Source organism: Amblyomma maculatum, chromosome 3 (genome assembly GCF_055883805.1).
Source record: "Amblyomma maculatum isolate TAMU_Amacu chromosome 3, ASM5588380v1, whole genome shotgun sequence".
In the NCBI taxonomy this organism is placed as follows: Eukaryota; Metazoa; Arthropoda; class Arachnida; order Ixodida; family Ixodidae; genus Amblyomma; species Amblyomma maculatum.
The window spans coordinates 30,908,110-30,927,702 of record NC_139346.1 but is presented as its reverse complement, the minus strand read 5'-3'; the positions used below and the strand labels follow the sequence as shown (position 1 = coordinate 30,927,702).

At 48.1% G+C, this 19,593-nt stretch overlaps 1 protein-coding gene across 1 annotated transcript in view; it reads left to right on the top strand.

The window, feature by feature from the left end:
- Nucleotides 1-3,511: 3,511 nt before the first annotated feature.
- LOC146194447 (uncharacterized) overlaps nucleotides 3,512-19,593 on the top strand; it is a 79,068-nt gene continuing 62,986 nt past the window's right edge. The window contains exons 1-3 of the mRNA XM_084596054.1: nucleotides 3,512-3,620; nucleotides 5,493-5,708; nucleotides 10,937-10,996. Coding sequence (XP_084452180.1) covers nucleotides 5,555-5,708; nucleotides 10,937-10,996 — 214 coding nt within the window. The 5' untranslated portion in view covers nucleotides 3,512-3,620; nucleotides 5,493-5,554. The remainder of the gene's footprint in view (nucleotides 3,621-5,492; nucleotides 5,709-10,936; nucleotides 10,997-19,593) is intronic.

Genomic DNA, 19,593 nt, shown 5'->3' with positions numbered 1-19,593 from the left:
GACCCGTAGAAACGCATGTAAACACAACATTTCTCTCGTTTCGCAGAGCACCAGAAGTGGTGGCCGGTCGTTATACGTTGGCCAGTACTTTAGAAGAAATGTGTGACAAAGTATGCTGCGCCATTTCGGAGGCAATTCCCAGTCGGAAAAAACTGCAGAAACTTTTCTAATGTTACGATAGAATTTCTGTGCGGTTTTTGACGGGAAACCTATTGTGACAACAGAACATTCTGTAGTAAAATCAGAAATTTCTGTAGTTACAACAAAAAAGTGCTACAGAACTACAGACCGCAGAAGTATACTACAGAAAAACTATAGAACTACAAAAAAGTACTACAGAACTACAGAAAAATCTGATGGTTACGACAGAACTACACGATATTTTGTCGTATTTTTGACACAGTTCTGTAGATTTTCGACCGGAATTTACTTTTAAAACTCCCCGAATAATTTGTTTCGAATCCGGACAGCCTCCAAAAGAAAGTGGGGTGTAGCGAATCGCACAGTTTTGTTTATAGTCTGATATGCCACCGCATGGTTAAGGTAGCGTAGTAATACACTCGCTCAAGTGATACAGCCTGCCATAAGACATATTATGGCAGGATGTATCACTTGAGCGACAGTGTTATTAGGCTAACGTATCCATGCGGCGGCATATCAGGCTTGCGTAAAAAAAGGTGATACAGCCTAGACTGAATTACATTTAAAAAGCAGCTGTCACACGCCATACGACAATATGAACCGAATGAGAATCGCGCATTGCAGTAGACGACGACTCAGCCGCCTCCGGAACGTCTGCTAGCGTCTGCAAGCGTCTGCTAGTGACGGCGCCGGTGGTGCATGGTCGTCTGCATCTGTCCGCTCTCAGTTTGTCGAGCTGGGAACAGGCCTGTAAATCTTCAGACTTTCAGTGCTCAAGGAAATGTAGTTTGTGATGCAGCAATGTCGGACTACGTGAAACGTCCTCCAGGCTGACGCAGGCGCTCTTACACTATTGGGCATGTCAAACTTTGTAGTGTATGTGATTTTTTCTCCGAGTCACTTCACTGCAGAGACCGTCCAGGCATACAAGTCCCTGGAGGCGTACAATTATTTTGAATCAGGTGGGGGTGTGAGCAAGTTCATCAACGGGCATATATGCTGGCTAATTATTTTTCGTTTATTTTATTTTTCCCCGTGGCATCGCTATGGATGTTGTATATCAGTCTGCGCTTTCTGTGCGGTTTCCTGGTCTTATTTTTTTTTTCCGTACGCCGCAGACCATGCAGCGCGTGCACGGATGTGGGAACCGGTCAAAATGTTTGCACACGACTTGCTCACCGCAAGCACGTATCGCAGCACAACTACATATTCATTCATTTTAATACTTATCGTCTACATAGCCACGATCGATGTTTTCAATGTGCAATCACGTCGTGACGCTTATTTTGTGTTTTTTTTTCCTCTGAATTTACAAAATGAACGATGTCTCGACGGCATCATTACTGCCTTACGCGTAATGAAATAAAACAGCGCAAGGAACGGGACGAAACACGAAGGAAAGGAGACAAAGACACAGGCGCTTCGTGTTTCGTCCCGTTCCTTGCGGTGTTTTATTTCATTACGCAGTACCAACTAGCCCGGCATCTTGCACTTCTGCCTTACGCGGCTCGTGCGAACCGTCAGCCCTTTGCAAAGTTTTTGGTTTTTACTTCAGCCATACAACATGATGTCGGGGCGTGGTAAAAGACGTTCACACAAAAAAAAAAGAGAAAAGAAAAGCCGTTCGAGCAACTCGTTTCCTAGACGTGGGGGTTCGCCTGGAAACGCGACGCACATATTTATTGACAAATATGCTTTACAGGGATGCCAGAAGCGAAATGTTGTTGTATACCTATATCAATGCCTTAAAATAATCTACGAGCTCTTAATAACCGATTGCTTTCGCCGCCGCAAAAGTCAGCTTCCTTAGGAACCGTTCTTTACATATATTTTGCATGGGCCGCGCTACCGCAATGCATTTCTAACTCAAATTCCAGACAACGAAATGTTTTAAAAGTAAACTGCAACCGCAATGGTGAAGCATACTTTGTCACACATGTTAAAGCGCTGGACAACGTTTAACGACCACCTACCACTTCTGGTGCTCTGCGAAACGAGAAAAATGCTGCGGCAAGCTGTGTTTACATGTGTTTGTATGGGTTGCACTCCCAACTCGCACCCCAATAGGTTTCGCGTTGTTTTAAAAATACTTCGCCTCGGTATTGAGATTTCGTACTTTTACTGTTTGTTCTAGGGTGTTCATAGTTGCTCTGTACCGAATAACGACATCATAGGCGCCACGTGAAATGAGAAAACTGCTTTGAAATCTTGCGGTTTTATGTATTCCTATGGCCACTAACCCTACGTTTCACCCCCACTTGGCTCAGCCTGGCGACAGAAGCGCTGCCGCATCGTGCTTACGTCACAGATCGGTGTGAAGCTGACCCCATCGGGCGTCCGAACCAGGCGTCCGTGCGCCCTTTCATTTGCCGCTCCTTCGAACGCCGCTCCACACAGCAAACAGAAGCAGAGATGACTACGAGGCGTTAGTACAGCAGTACAGCAGGCATCAGCGGCGTTTGAAAATGATTTAGAAGATAGAAAAGACGCAGTATTTGTCACACTTCGCCGCGTATACGTGTACCATGCCGCAAAGGAAGGGAGGAATGTGAAACAGGAGTCACCCACTTTACTCGAATCTTCAGACACTGCCACATTCGCAACAAATGCGTAGCAGAATGCGGCCCTTAGCTTTTCGCCTTTCACTACTTTAGTCAGCAAAGTGTCCCGTAATTTTGGTAGCTTTTCTAATTGAATTGAATTGGTTCACAGGAAGGGAAAGGCGCAGTAACTGTCACACTTGCTCTGTGGACACCCGAACCGCGCCGAAGGGAAGGGAGGAAGGTGGGAATGAAAGTGGAAAGAGAGAAAGAGGAGCCGTAGTGGAGGGCTACGGAGTAATTTCGACCACCTGGGGATCTTTAACGTGCGCTGACATCGCACAGCACACGGACGCCACTTCGTTTCGCCTCCATCGAAACGCAGCCGCCGAGGCCGGGATTCGATCCCGGGAACTCCGGCACAGTAGTCGGGCGTCTTACCACTGCACCACCCCGGCGGGGCATCGAGAGCCGAAATTTTGAAGCACCGACCAAACTTTCGCACGAGCATCGTGACACCATAGAAACAAACTAAATCCGAAGCCAAGCGCACCAAGGGCGCTTGGCTTTGCGCGTGACTGCCTTATCAGTGCGCCCTTCAATAACAATCGCGAGTAATCAGAAAGCCACCCGACAAATTGAGAACAAATGCATAATTGCCTTTTGCATCTCTAGCATATATGTAGGGTGTGCTCCAAGCAATGAGTTTCAATTGACATTTTAGCAATTCCTTTTTGCTTGATCGCGCTCATCTTCCGGCGAAGAAGAAGCAGTCGCCAGAGCGCCCTGGCTCGTGACACAGGCTCCTCGTGCCTTGTAGCTGTTCGATGCTGCAGCCACGTCGACGGAGCTGCGTTCTCAGGGAGCCAAAGACCAAGTGGTCGCCCTGGTTCATCAGAAGCGCCTCCCTGGACTGCGAGCCGCTGGACCTACGCGAAGGTACTTTTCACGATGCCTTTCAGCTCTGGTAGCGGAATCTGCCTCGGTCAGCCGCACGTATAACACGAGGACACGTAGGCCTTTTATCGCGCTTCGCCACTATCTACTCGTTAGTGGCCTACGTCATTCCACGATGGGAAGCTAGCTTTTGTGAGACAGTGAAGGGAATATAATCCAGACGCTCATTAAGCCTCACCAAACTTTACGTTCGAAAGAATTCAGAAATTTTGACTCCGCCATGGGCGCACAGTCCCTCGGGGTGTAGATTAAACGCGCCAAAGGTCATGCCGTAAGTGTTGCGTACTCGCCTTTGTTTCTCTTCACCAACTTCCGCTGCATGCCCGTGGTGCGTTACAGGTGTCCGCCCTGAGATGCGCATTCTCTTGTTACCTCTATGTGCAGTACCGGTTAATTAATGCCAGTAAGACCTATATGCAGTGCCGGCTAATTATTAGAATAGTCACACAATATGTATATAGTATAAAGTAGTGATTAAGTCGCAAGCGATGTAATTATTTGGTAAATTTATTACATAAATAATGAATTACCTAAACATGAAATGTCAAGGCATAATATAGGTGAATTATTTCATTACTCTAGCGGTCAAATAAAGAATTCAACTAATTAGCAAATTAATTATTTCAACGAATAATTTCGCTTGGTTACTCAGAAATTGGTGGATAACTTTATCGTTAAGGGAATTAATATTTTGGTCAGTCAATTATTAGTTCGATTCAAAGCCAAAGGCATAAAGATCGATCCCGCAGAAGCATAATCGGCCGCACTAAGGGAAATGCTTTCTCATTACTGCACCTAAGCAGACATACGCGCGCCACTTGAATGTTTTCTTTGAAATAAAATGCCTTTTGAACGGTATCTCTGTTGCCATATCAATGCCTCTAGCTTCAAGAAAAAATTGCGAATGATAAATAGTCAGCATCTAATTTCAGCCTACATGATGCTTTTGTGTTCTTTCCGTGGCTAAGGCTTTGGGTGAGGCACTCAAAACCCACATTGCAAATGCAATTTCACTTAAGAACGCATGGTTAATGAATAATAATTGCTTATAGGAAAGGACAGGCAAAGCATTTGTCACACAGGTTCTGTCGACACATGACCCCCCATTAAAGGCAAGGAGGAGGTTGGGAGGGAAAGGGGAAAGAAAAGAGGTGTCGGGTTCGATCCCGACCGTCGGCGGCTGCGTTTCGACGGAGGCGAAACGGACAGGCTGTGCGATGTCAGCCCCGCCGGGGTGGTGCAGTGGTAAGACGCCAGACTACTGTCCGGAGTTCCCGGGTTCGAACGCGACCGCGGCGGCTGCGTTTCGATGGAGGCGAAACGAAGTGGCGTCCGTGTGCTGTGCGATGTCAGCGCACGTTAAAGATCCTCAGGTGGTCGAAATTACTCCGTAGCCCTCCACTACGGCTCCCCTTTCTCTCTATCCACTTTCACTCCCACTTTCTTCCCTTCCCTTACGGCGTGGTTCAGGTGTCCACAGACTAAGTGTGACAGATACTGCGCCTTTCCCTTCCTGTGAACCAATTGAATTGAATTCCCTTGCGGCGTGGTTAAGGTGTGAGAGACGCAGACTGCGCCTTTCCTGTGAATTGTTCTTATTAATACTATGAGCTGGCGTAGTGGAGTGCTTCGGAGTAATTTCGACCACCTGGGGGATCTTTACCTGACATCGCGCACCATAGGGATGCCTCTTCTTTCGCCTCCATCATAACGCCGGCGGCCTGGTACTTCTAACAGTAGGCGGTCATCTTAACCCCTGCGCCACCGCGGCGGGGTGAATAAGGAAGAACTATTATACTGTTCAGCACTTGAAGTGACGCAATATTTAAACTCATGGCAACATTTTTTTTTCAGTCCTACAGATATACCGTGCCGGCGGCACTGTCACCACTCGCTGTGACAAGGAGACTACCACCATGGCGCAGCAGCAGCCAATGACTGAGACAACGGGCCAGATGTGCGCTGAAGTGCCAGAGAAGGAGTGCGTCGCTGACAAGGCGTTTCTCATGCGTGACGGAGCCGTGTGCGGGGACATTGCAGAGATCAACAAGCCGTGCGTCGAGCAGCCAGGTGAGTGACGTCTCGCGCTGTTAGCACAGAGGACATCATGACGCCGAGCCAGCCATCACGAACTTTGGACCAACTCGATGGGCAGCGTTGGATGCGTTGGGCAGCGAAGTCATCTTTAGCTGTTCCAGCTCCCGGACACACTCATGCGACCCACAATAAGAGGAGACATGCCACAAGCAGGGTGATTGCGTAGATTTGTGCTGCTCGCCGTTCCAGATTTGCAGCATCGTCGCGGTGCATTTCGCAAGACGCTCCTCGCATTTTTTCGGGGTTTCGGCAGCTCGTTTGACTTCGGCCATTCTCTTCTCTTTCACAAACCTTCAGCTCTGAACGTAATGCCTCTTAAACCTTCAGATGTTGACAAACGACGATCGTAGCGAGCACGGCTACTCACGTGCTCTTCGTCCGAGCCCATGGCGCGCCTCTACATATAGTCGAGATAAGCGTCAGCGATCATGTATCGCCACGCAGTTGCTCATGCGTTAAGCTACTTCGCACGTCAGTTGACTTTTGACCCTTGATCTTTTGTGGGAATATATGCCCAAATTGGTTGTGGCTTAAGTTCCAACTTGACCTCAAAGCTGGTTGAAGGTCATAAAAAAGTCACGTTGACATTGGCTTTACCTCGCGTAATGAAGCTCTCGCTTCAGAATATTGTCCATGTGTGTGGAGCGATATCGCGCCATGGAGGAGCTTAAGCGTCCCCTTAATTTTTGACAACAAAATAAGCCATCACTTAACACCATTATGGACTCCCGGGTCGCATGCCAGATCGTCACTAAATTGTGCAGGTATAGGGCCGCAGATGTGTTCAGAATGGGACTGGGACAACAAGATGTGAAAAGCAACTTTAAGGTGGCCGCGTAGCTCGTACACACTGATTGTGACGGTCAAGGCATTCAAGATGCACCGCTCACAATTACGACCAACGGAGATCCACTGCATTACTACAAAAGAGGCACGGCGAAAAAAACCGCCACTACGTGACAGTGAGCACCTATTATCTTGGCGGCAACTGCAGGTAAATCTCTATCTGGGCCAGCTAGTTTGCGTCGAAATGCACCGGACCGCCGACAGACACACCTGGCCTTCGTGTAGCGACAGACCCACTCTGTTATTACATTACATGGCGCGGTCAATGTATTTTTATTTATTTGATACTCTCAATCACATCAAGGATCGTAACAGGGAGGGCATTCAAAAGTAGAGGCACAAAAAATAACAGTGGTAATTAGTCGAAGTCGATGTCACATACAAGAGGTGTATATTGCCAATCCTATGAAATGATTCTAAATGACAGATGAATATGCCAATAACCCGAGCGCAGGAAATAAGTACATAAAACATATGACACGAGATTATACATAAGAAGATATATGTATAGCAATTAAACAAGAATGAGGAGCATGTGACAAGATTTTGGCGGACAAATAATACCACAAGCGAAAACACAAACGGAAGGACATAAGAACTCAATAATTACTGAGAAATAAGTAGTTGATCTTCCACACGTGGGCTGAAGGAATTTAATGTTGGGTTACTAACAACGGATGTGTTTAAGGCGTTCCATTCGCGTATAGCACGAGGAAAGTATGAATATTTGAAAGTGTCAGTACGGAATGAAAACTCGTTTATAGTGTGTATGTGATTATTACTTGTTTGTCGTGTTTGTGATTTTCATATGTATGTGGAAGTGTCGACTTTTATTTAATTGTGTATGAGTTCGTACAAGATTTTAAGGCGCGCTAGTTTTGCTCTCAGCCCCGGTGATACCGAGCGCCACACCGCAGCAAGGGGAGGATGCGCTATCCAAGTGCAGGCAGGGTACAACGAAGCTATCTACTAGGGTACCTATTTATTTCCGCTTTTAATCCCACCTTGCTCCCTACCCTTACGGTGTTGTAAAGCTGTCTGCAAAAAGGGGCAGATGGTGCGCCTTTCCTTTCTTATGGCCCAAATTACAATGTATTTTACAATTAAGATAACTATCGCCCGGTTTCAGGGGAACAGTTCTGAAAAGCGTTCGGTAAAAAGGGGAGGAGGAAAAAGGAACAGAATACTAATTCGAGTGAAGCACACCTGCCACGTGCTGAAGAAAGTGTTCAAGGGCGAACGAGGTATAGACCTTTGCGGAGGTGGTGAAGGGTGGCAGTCCCTGGCCCTGATGGGGCTTGGACAGGTAGGTCACCGCCGCTTGCGGCGGGGGCTAACCTGCCACCGATCTTTATCTGTTGTAGGCCGTCATTGCACCCGCTACTGCTTATGTGGTGGACGACGGCTGTTGTGGCGGCGCGCGTCTTTCTCTCCCCTCTTCATTTTCGTTTTCCTCTATTTTTTCTTATGTCTGCTCGAGGCAGCTATTCTGTCCGTACGATGCAGCAGTGGTGGCTCAGCTACAGAGCCAGTAGCAGGCCCGTGCATTTTCGCTTCCTTGTTCCAACAGCCACAACAACAGGTACAAATCGGGTGGCAGGCTAGCCACCGTCGCAAGTGGTGGAGAGCTACCTATCTCAGCCCCGTAGGGCCAGGATCAGCCACCCACATCCTCTTTTATCCGCGTGTTGTGCGATGTCAGTGGTGCAGGGGTAAGACGTGCGATTACTGTGCCGGAGTACCCGGGTTCGATCCCTACTTCGGCAGCTGCGTTTCGATGGAGGCGAAACGAAGAAGCATCCGTGTGCTGTGCGATGTCAGCGCACGTTAAAGACCCCCAGGTGGTCCAAATTACTCCGTAGCCCTCCATTAAGACTCCTTTTTCTCTCTATCCACTTTCTCTCCCACCTTCTCCCCTTCCCTTACGGCGCGGTTGAGGTGTCCACAGAAAACAAGTAGACAGTTACCGTGCCTTTCCCTTCCTATAAATTAATCAGTTCTTAAAGATCCCCAGGGGATGAAAATTATTCCGCCGCTCTCCACAAAGCAAACAATAATAATAATAATAATAATAATAATAATAATAATAATAATAATAATAATAATAATAATAATAATAATAATAATAATAATAAAAAAACCGACGATTACGTTACTTGCTAATGCGAAATTTGAGCGCAGCAAATCCACCGGTCGTCTCGCTCATGGCTCAGAAAGAACTGGCAGATAATTTCGCAGTGGCGAACGGCAGCGGCAATTTCGGCTCGGGCGGTGCACATATACAGATCCGCCGCCACCGATCTGGCTCTCTGATTGCCACCGGACAGGGGTTGCATTGGAGGAGGAGCGAAGAAAGGAATTAAGTTCGAGCCGGCGCTTTGACAACCGGAGACTCGCAGGAAGACGGGGGAGGGGGGCGGCGTGTACACCCAGCGGCAAACGATGGGGGCAGAAGCGCGCGCAGCAAGCGGACAACGCGATAAAGGGAGGAGGGAAGAGATAGCAGCAACTGACTGATGCTGCTGACGCCGATAGTGAGTCAACCCCAGCTGCGGAGTTGGTTTCAGGGACAACGCCGCCGATGCCGACCCAAACAATATGATAACCTCGCTTCCGCAGCGCCAAGAACCAGGTCAAGCCGTGGGAAGGTGGTCACGTATTCGTCGACGTGCCGGGGCCTACGTGAAATAACCGGCGCGTCGGCAACTGAAGAGCACCCTATCCGCCACACAGGAACAGGGGGGGGGGGGACCCTCCCCTCCTCTTTCTGCATGGCGGCGACGGTGTTCTATGCAGTCACGTTATCTTGACTCTCTAGCGGCGTCAGCGGCATCCAGCGGTATCAGTCGGTCGCTGCTAGCGCTGGGGGGATGAAAGGGGGGCGGAGCTGGTTACGAGGCCGACGCCGACGCGAAACCCAGGAACGGACGCCAAAGAGCTGCGCTCTAATAATAATAATAATAATAATAATAATAATAATAATAATAATAATAATAATAATAATAATAATAATAATAATAATAATAATAATAATTGGTTCATATGAAAGTCTCTGTACACGTCACGTTTGTTCTGTGGACACCTGAACCATGCCGTACGAGAAGAAAGAAACGTAGCAGAGAAGGTGAAAAGAGAAGCAGGTGCCGTAGTGGAGGGCTACGGAGTAATTTCGAACAACTGGGGATCTTTACTGTGCTCTGAAATCGCAGAGCACACGGAACCTCTTCGTTTCTCCGGCACAGTTGCAATATTCACAGAGAAGTGTGTGTTAAAATGTGATTTTTTTTTAGAGAAGGAAAGGCGCTGTATCTATATTACACTTTTTGAATGATACCTGGACTGTGCCGTCGGGAAAGCAAGGAGGCAGGTTAAGAATTAAGTTTTCACAAAGGTGCCTCTTTGCAACTTAATAACTCCCACTTTGCTTCCCCAATACTACAGTCCATGGGCCATCCGAAATGTGTGAGATACTGCGCCTTTCCTTCTCTGAGAAGCACAAATTTAACACGCATTTCCCTGTGAATAGATATCGGAAACATGCCGTGGGAAAGGATTAGAGGAGAGAGTAAAAAGAGAAAGATTAAGCTCTACTAGAGGTTTGGTTGGGTTTGTGGGGTTTAACGTCCCAAAGTGACTCAGGATATGAGAGACGCCGTAGTGGAGGACTCCGGAAAAATCGACCAACTGGGGTTCTTTAACGTGCACTGACATCGCATTGCACACGGGCGCATTGCTTTTCGCCTCCACCGAAAAGCGGCCGCCGAGGCCGGAATTCGATCTTTCATATTACTAGAGGGCTCATGAATAATTAGGACATGGAGTGTGCACGCATCATGCGAACGCCGTTTGCGTTTCGCTTGCCGTCTTAAAACAGACGAAATAAAGGAATCGGAAGCTAAACGAACAGAAGACGCACAAGCGATAAAGGCGTTATCCTAAGTGGAAGGCACCTTCGGCAGGGGCAGAACGGTGTGCTTTCTGCAGTAACCATCGCTGCTCGACGAAAGTGACACTGTTTAGCGATCCGAACACGTCGCAGTCGGAGTAGTCGTCTGTAGATCAACGCCTTTTTTATTCTGGGCCGAAATTTTCCAACACTGTATTTCTTAGTTTCTTACCTTCTTTGGTTAAAGCATATCACAAGCTTACATGCCACAAGGCAAACGTGATTCCAGGGCAATATTGTCCTGGTGCTTGACACGTGCTTCTTAAGGGCGCTTGTGACACCACCCAGGTCCGAGCCATTTTGCATTACGCCCAGAGCTTGCATATGACTCCTGATAAACTGGTAGAGTGTAGTGAGATTAGAGTATCGAATTTGGAACGCTGGTATCTAAGTCCAGTTTTTCCTGCAGGCGATGCACCCCAGCGAACGGAGCCCTTGGTAACCACCGACCAAGGCACTGGCGCCGAAGGTGAGTGCCGACCTTTCACACTGTTTACGGCCTAATGTGAGGAATGTGCACAAAAAAAAAAGAGACCAATCCGTCCGTTAAATCGAGGCTCAGCTGTACGAAGCGAATTCAAAGGCCCTCGCAAGTCCTTGTATTAGAAGTTTGGACCCGCTGTTCACAAAATGAAAGATGCAAAAACGGCTCACGAGCCAAGAACATTGCTGCTTCCGTCAGATAACAGAGCGTAGATGAAAACAGGAAATGGATTTATTAACGGTGCTGTCTTGTTGACTGGCTGCATTACTTGGCTTTGCAGTTTGGATACGGCGTAATTTGTTGCGGTAGACTTGCCACATCATCCATTCCCGCTGCAATGACACATCGGCACATGCTGTCGGGGAAAGCGCCTAGACTAACAACAACTAACGTGGGCATATTAACGCGACAACATTAAAGGCCGTGTTCTTCAGAAATTCCGCACATTTCCTCATGGTGCATTCCTTGTGACCATTGCTAAGTGATTGGTGCTAAAAATACCAGAACCAACCAATGTTCAAGGATGAAAAGACTGCTACCTGAGACCGAACACTGATAATCTAAAAGGCAAAATTCACCAGTGAGATGCGTAACTGCGCGACGCCATGGTGGCTCGATGGGTAAGACGCCCGGCTACTGTTCAGAGTACCCAGACTCCAACCCGATTTCCCTCTGGCTGCGTTTCGGAGGAGGCCATACTGAAATGTGTCCGTGTGCTGTGCGATGTCAGTGCACGTAAAGATCCCCAGGACGTCAAGTCACTCCGCAGCCTTCCAATATGGCCGCTGTTTTACTCCCTTACGGCGTGGTTCAGGTGTAAGCAGAGAAAATGTTAGATACCGTACCTTTTATTTCCTAATTACTATTGTTATTATTATGGACAACTCCAACAAAGTTCTACTCATCATCATCATCATCATCAGCCTGACTATACCCGCTGCAGTGCGAAGGCCTATCCCATATTTCTCCAATTAACCGCTTCTGTGCTAGCTGCATCCACTTGGCCACTGCAAACTTCTTAACCTCATCCGCCCACCTAACTTTCTGCCTCCCCCTGCTACGCTTTCCTTCCCTTGGAATCCAGTTTGTTATCCTAAGTGACCATCGGTTATCCTCTCTTCGCACTACATGTCCTGCCCATGTCCATTTCTTCTTCCTAATTTCTACTAGAATGTCGGTAACTTGAGTTATTTCTCTGACCCACTCTGCACGCTTTCTATCTCTTAATGTTACACCTACCATTTTTCGTTCCATTGCCCTCTGGGTTGTCCTCAACTTAAGTAGAACTCTCTTGGTTAGCCTCCACGTTTCAGCCCCATAGGTGAGTACAGGCAAGATGCAACTGTTGTATACTTTCCTCTTTAGCGATACCGGTAAGCTGCTAGTCATAATCTGCGAGTGCTTGCCAAATGCGCTCCATCCGAATCATATTCTTGTTATTTCCTTTTCGTGGTCCGGATCTGCGGTTATTACCTGTCCTAAGTAGACATATTCGCCTACTACTTCCAGTGCTTTGCTACCTAACGTAAATTGCTGTTCCTTCCCGATGCAATTGAACATTACCTTAGTCTTCTGCATATTGATTTTAAGCCTACCTTTCCATTTTTCCTATCTAGGTCATCAATCACTATTTGCAGTTTATTCTCCGATTTACTTAGCGATTACTGAGGTATTCTCCTCTACCCTTATCCCTAACTGCTCCCATTCCAAGTCTCTCAGTACTTCCTCTAAGCAAGCTGTGAATAGTACTGGGGAGATCGTGTCTCCTTGCCTAACACCTTTATTTGTGGGAATTTCTTTACTTTCTTTATGCAGAACTATGGTTGCTGTGCAGCCACTATATATATCTTCCAGCATTTTCACGTACGGCTTGTCTACCCCCTTATTTCGCTATGCCTGCATCACCGCCGAGGTTTCAATTGAGTCAAATGCTTTTTCGTAATCAATGAATGATATGTATAAGAGATGATTATATTCCGAGCATTTTTCTCTCACTTGGTTGATAGTATGGATATGATAGATAGTTGAGTACCATTTCCGAAAACTCGCTTGATCCTTTGCTTGATTGCAGTCTAAGATTGTCCTGATTCTATTAGCGAATACCTTAGTAAATAACTTACACGTAAAAGGCAGTAAGCTGATTGGTCTAATTTTTAAGGTCTCCCTTTTCCTATGAATGAGGATAATGTTTGCATTCTTCCATGGTTGCGGTACCGTCGATGACATCAGGTACTGCGTATACAGGGTGGCCAGTTTTTCTAGCACGATATGGCCCCGTCATGGAATTTGGCTCCATGAGGCTTAAAATTAATTGTAACGATGCTTTAGGCTGCTGTGAAATTAGTTCAGTAGTTTATTTATTTATTTATTTCAAAATACTGCAGGCCAATATTTTGGCCCAGGCAGGAGTGGATATACAAGGCATTAAAACAACAACTAAAAATAAAAATCAAAACACGGGATTAGAGTAAATGAACAAGTCAACAAAATACAACACTGTGTCATTCAAAAAAATGCAACTCTAGAGCTTTAATGAAATTGGAAGACTGGAGAATGGCCTCAGGAAAACAGTTCCAGTCGGAAATGGTCCGTGGAAAATAACTGTGCTTGAAAGAGTTAGTCCTTGCAAAAATGGGTTCGAGCAGGTTACTTCTTGAATGATGTGTTCTGCGCGACAATTGTTTAAGAATTTCAGGGCGAGGTATGTTTAATTTGTGTGTTAAGAGGTTGTGCATAAACAGTAAACGGGACATTTTTCTGTTAAAGCCGTTTTAACAAAAATTGTTGACGATTACTTATTTTTAATTCGAAGTGTGAGCGCAACATATCAGCTGTTTCACTTTTTTTCGATAGATTAAGACAAATATTTCGAGCAAGACTTGTATGTTGTTGTTGCTGTTGTTGTGGCTGTAAGAAAAAGGAAAAGAAAATGCACGGGCCTGCTACTGGCTGTGTAGCTGAGCCACCTCCGCTGCCTCGTGCAGACAGAAGAGAACTGATTTATTTATAGGAAGGGAAAGGCGCGTTAACTGTCTCACTTGTTTTCTGCGGACACCACAACCGCGCCGTGAGGGAAGGGAGGAAGATAGGAAGTGAAAGTGGAAAGAGAGAAAGAGGAGCCGTAGTGGAGGGCTACGGAGTAATTTCGACCACCTGGGGATCTTTAACGTGCGCTGACATCGCACAGCACACGGACGCCTCTTCGTTTCGCCTCCATCAAAACGCAGCCGCCGAGGTCGGGTTCGAACCCGGGTACTCCGGCACAGTAGTCGGGAGCAGACAGAAGAGAAAATTGAGAAGTCTTTCTCTCCCTCTTCCTTTTCTTTGTTCTCAATTTTCTCTTCTGTCTGCCGCCGCCGCAACAACAGCCGTCGTCCACCACCAGCGGTGGCGTGAGCAATGACGATCTACAACAGATAAAAATTCACTGCCAGGCTAGCTCCCGCCGCAAGCGGTGGTGACTCACCTGTACCAGCCCCATCAGGGGAAAGCCGCCGAATTCACTCTGTCGCTGCCATGCAGAAATAGGAGGGGGTCCCCCCTCTTCCTGCGTGGCGGCGAGGGTGCTCTCCGGTTGCCGAAACGCCGGCTCGCTGTCAGCGGATCACGGTGCGTGCATCCCGTTCTCACTGGCTTCACTCGCTAGCGGCGTCAGAGGCCGCATCTGTTCGTCGCGCAATGTTCCTATGGGCCCACGCGCTGCTTCCCGCAGCCTTCCGATAACTCAATTGCTCTGTTCTTTTCTCTGATTACAAAGTTTCTTTCATGACAGCCAAGAACTCTTAGTGGAGTGTTTTTTGATGGAATACGTGTGAAAAAAGGAGAAAAAGTCTGTAATTATACATACGTGTCTTGCTCGAAACCTGCCTCAATCTATCGAAAAGGTGAAACAGCTGATAAACTGAGCTCAAATTTCGCATTAGGAAGTAACGTAATCGTGGGCTATTTTTTATACATATTCCTTCAAGAAACACTCTAACATTTCTTGACTGTCATAAAAGAACGCCTGTGGTGCCGAGAAATAAAGAGCAATTTAGTTATTGGCAGCGCGTGGGCCCATAAGAACGTTGCGCGTTGCAGAGACTGATACCACAAACTGCAGCGAGAAGAACCTACGGAAGTATCTTATATACATGGTGCATAAGGTTATCGGATGGTACCCTTCAACAGTTTTCTACTGAAATGCGTCTGTGGGTTTCGGCATTAGTATGGTGTGACCAGAAGAGATATCAGCGACTGACTGAAGAAGCTAATTCTTTTCGCAGTGTGTACCATGTGTGGGCACGTCTTCCACTTCAGCTCTGAAGCGTGCCTTTTATAATTGGTTCACAGGAAAGGCTCAGTATCTGTCACATTGTTTCTGTGGACACCTGAATCGCGCCGAAAGGGAAGGAAGGAAGGTCAGAGTGAAAGTGGAGCTGGTCACGAGGGCAGCGGAGGTGGCTCAGCTGCAGAGTTAGTAGCAGGCACGTGCATTTTTTTCCTTCTTCCAGTTGTTGTGGTGGCTGTAGGAAGAAGGAAAAGAAAATGTACGGGTGCTAATGGGGCGGTATTACAGACCTGCGTTCAGTTCGCGTTCACTTATTAACGCACCCTACCCACCGCACCCTGCGGGAGTACAGTGGGGTGCCTCATGATGCCCTAGACGCTTCCATCACAGAGGCGGCAGTGCGGGCTGAGATTGTGCTGCTCAAAACTAAAGTCGCCCTGGGCCATATGACGGCGCTACGAATAAGATTTTCAGAAATCTAGATGGCTCGATTAGATACCCAACAGAGTACATTCAACGTATTTGGGGCTGAGGGAAGCTTCCAGAGCAGTGGAAGGCGGCATATATACTTACACCGAAGCCGTGCAAGCCGCCGCCGCTAGAGAATCTTAGAAATATTAGAGCGCAGCTCTTTGGCGGCCGTTCCTGGGTTTCACGGCGGCGTCGGCGTCGGCCTCGTAACCAGTTCCGCCCCCCTTTCAGCCCCCCCGTTCGAGCCGGCGCTTTGGCCACCGGAGCCTCGCAGGAGGAGGGGGGGGGGTACACTCAGCGGCGAATGATGGGGGCAGGAGCGCGCGCAGCTACCGGAGCACACGAGGAAAAAAAAGGGGGGTCGCCGGAGGCAGCGCTAGCAGCGACTGACTGACGTCGCTAGCTAGTCAACACAACGTGCTGCGTAGAACACCGTCGCCGCCATGCAGATAGAGGAGATCCCTCCCCCCCCTCTTCCTGAGTGGAGGCGAGGGTGCTCTCCGGTTGCGGAAACGCCGACCCGCTTCGCAAGTATGCGGGCGCACCGAGACGACCGGTCCGGAGGGGGATACAATAGCGCTCGCATCCTTCATCCGCAGAAAGCAACCGTACAGCGGCGGATCACGGTGCGTGCATCCCGTTCTCACTCGCTTCCAGGCTCGCTTCACTCACTAGCGGCGTCAGCGAGTCGCTGCTATCTGTTCGTTGCGCAACGTTCCTATGGACCCACGCGCTGCCTCCCGCAACTTCCCGATAACTCAATTTCTCTCTTCATTTCTCGGACCACAAAGCTTCTTTCATGACAGCCAAGAACTGTTAGTGGAGTGTTTCTTGAAGGAATACGTGTGAAGAATTAAAAAAGTATGTAATTGTGCTTATGTGCCTTGCTCGAAATCCTTGCCTCTTTTGTTTTCTCTATTGGTTCACGGGAAAGGAAAAGCGCAGTATTTGTCACATTAGCTCTGTGGACACCTGAACCGCGCCGTAAGGGAAGGGAGGAAGGTGGGAGTGAAAGTGGAAAGACAGAAAGGGGAGCCGTAGTGGAGGGCTACGGAGTAATTTCGACCCCCTGGGGATCTTTAACGTGCCCTGACATCGCACAGCACACGGACGCCTCTTCGTTTTGCCTCAATTTATCGAAAAGATGAAACAGCTGATGAGCTGCGCTCAAATTTCGCATTAGGAAGTAACATAATCGTGGGCATTTTTTCCTGCATAGGAAAATTGATGGAGCACGTCGCCCAGATGAGGTTAACGGCCTTCATGGAGCAGAACATTCTGGGGCCACACGAGATGGTAGGGTTTCGACCCCACTTGCACACGCAGGACGGAATGCTCCAATTTCAGTTCAAGAACGATGATTTTTGCGAGTCGTGAAACAATTGCTCTAGTTACAAATAATAATAATAATTTGTTTACAGGGAAGGAAAGGCGTAGTATCTCTCACACACTGTCCCTGGACACCTGAACCGCGCGTTAAGGGTATGAAGGTGGGAGTGAAAGAAGGGAAAAGTACCGTAGTGAAGGGCTGCGGAATAATTTTGACCGCATGGGGATCCTTGAGTAGTGTAAAAATTCAATCGGCAAAATGGGAAGGGAATGATTGGGGTCTTGAGCTGCAAGCGGTGGGGATATAGACACGGCGGAGGAGGTGGGAATAGTTTTAGCCATCACGGAAGCAAACAACAAGAGCTATACAATAGTAACAGACTCACGGGTCGCATGCAGAAGCTTCCTAAGGGGAATAAGCAGGCAGGCCTCTTCAGGGAGGCGACAAAACTCAAGAACAAGCAGAATGTCGTGTGGTGCGGAGAGACAGCCACCCTCTACAACTCCACATGGGGCTGTCGGGCGTGCCCGATAGAGCCCAAAATTACAAACCCGTCAGTCGAGCAGTGGGAGGAGGGGCTTCAGACGAGCTCCGATCCGCAGGATCCGCTAGTGCTGGGGATCCTTGATGTCCTCTGATATCGCACAGCACGGATGCCTTTGTTTCGCCTCGCCGAAATGTAGCCGCCGGCGGTCGGGTTCGAACCCGGGTACTCTGGTAAAGTAGTCAGGTGTCTTTACACTATGCCACCATGTCTGGGTGAGTTATAAACTCCATGTTTTGTTTTAGCATTCCCTCTCTGCTCTATATGCTCTTTCTACACACTGAAATATTTCGTTGCTGTTGGCGATGGACTGTGCTATTCCTGCTATGAATAAGCGTATACCACCGGTTGTACTAAAGGGCGATCCGCGATTTGTGCCTTCTAAGTTCTTCACCTCTTGAGGCTGGGCATTAAAATTTCGAGTTGTTCGACAAGGATCTTCTTTACAGTGTTAATTTCCGCACATACCTATTTTGTGCATATTCATCAGCTATAAACGCACTTGTACGCCTTGGAAAACGCCTTTGGGGAAGAGCGCATTGATTTCTTCGCACATTTTATAAACCAGTTTCGTCATTCGTTACCAGGTGAAAGGCAGTATGGCTCACGAGAGCCACAAAGTGTTGGCAGAAGTCGTGGTCTCAAAACATGACGTCATGCGAAGCTCTATGTTATTTTATCATTCATAAATAGTCATTAATGTAATGCTTTTATACAGCGTTCTACCCAGTCATATGACGTTTAACAAGTAGTGTAAAGAAGACGACGAACAGAGAACGCTGCAGCATCGCCATCACCATCGCTTGTCTCCGGCGCCCAGGATGGCTCAATACTATTTTGTGTTGATTATCGCCGCATCAACAAAATTACTCGTCATGTTGTGTATCCCCTCCCACGAATTGACTATGTCTTAGACTGCCTGCATGGCGCAGAATTCTTTTTTCCACACTCGATTTGCGCTGCGGGTAATGGCAGGTGCCCATGGCAGAGGCGGATTGTGCTAAGGCCGCCTTTATGACTCCAGACGGACTTTACGAATTTAATGTTATGCCATTCGGGCACTGTAACGCCCCAGCCACATTTGAAACAACGATGGACACCCGTACTGCGCTGCCTGAAATAGAACGTTTGTTTATGGTGCCTCAATGGTGTTGTCGTCTTTTCAACCGACTTCCCGACCCACCTGACTGGATTTCGCCAGGTCTTTACTTGCCTAACCCGCGCCGGTCTTCAACTGAAACTCAGAGTGCCGCTTCGGTTCCCGCCAGCTCACAATACAGGAAAGATGGAGTTCTGCCTGATCCTGAGAAGCTCCGCGCCGTTGCTGACTTTCCGAAACCGATCACTTTCAAAGAACTGCGAAGCTTCGGGGGCCTCTGCTCGTACTTTTGTCGTTTTCTTCGGAATTTCGCAACCATCATAGCCCCACGATAAGTGGGAGGCTTAGCGCGGAACAGACAAGGACAGGAGAGGCACACAGGACGAGCGCTAAGCCTCGTCCGCGCTAAGCCTCCCACTTATCATGTATCACCATCTAGCCCAGAACTCTACTTTGTTCAAGTTCATCATAGCCCCCCTTACACAGCTCTTGAAAGGCACCCCTAACCTCTCCTCTTGGTCGCCAGCCTGCGATGATGCATTCGCGACGCTGCGCAATGTTCTGACGTCACCGCCAATCCTTCGCCACTACGACCCTACTGCACCTACAGAACTTCACACCGATGCCAGTGGTGTCGGCCTCGGCGCCGTCCTCGCCCAGCGCAAGCCTTACTTCTTCGAATACGTTGTCGTCTACGCAAGCCGTGTTCTTACCAACTACTCCGTTACCGAAAAGGAGTGCTTAGCAATCGTGTGGGCTATAACGAAGTTCCGCCCTCACTTATACGGTCACGCCTTCGAGGTAGTTACCGATCATCACTCTCTCTGCTGGCTCGCATCTCTCTAGGATCCGCCTGGCCGTCTCAGGC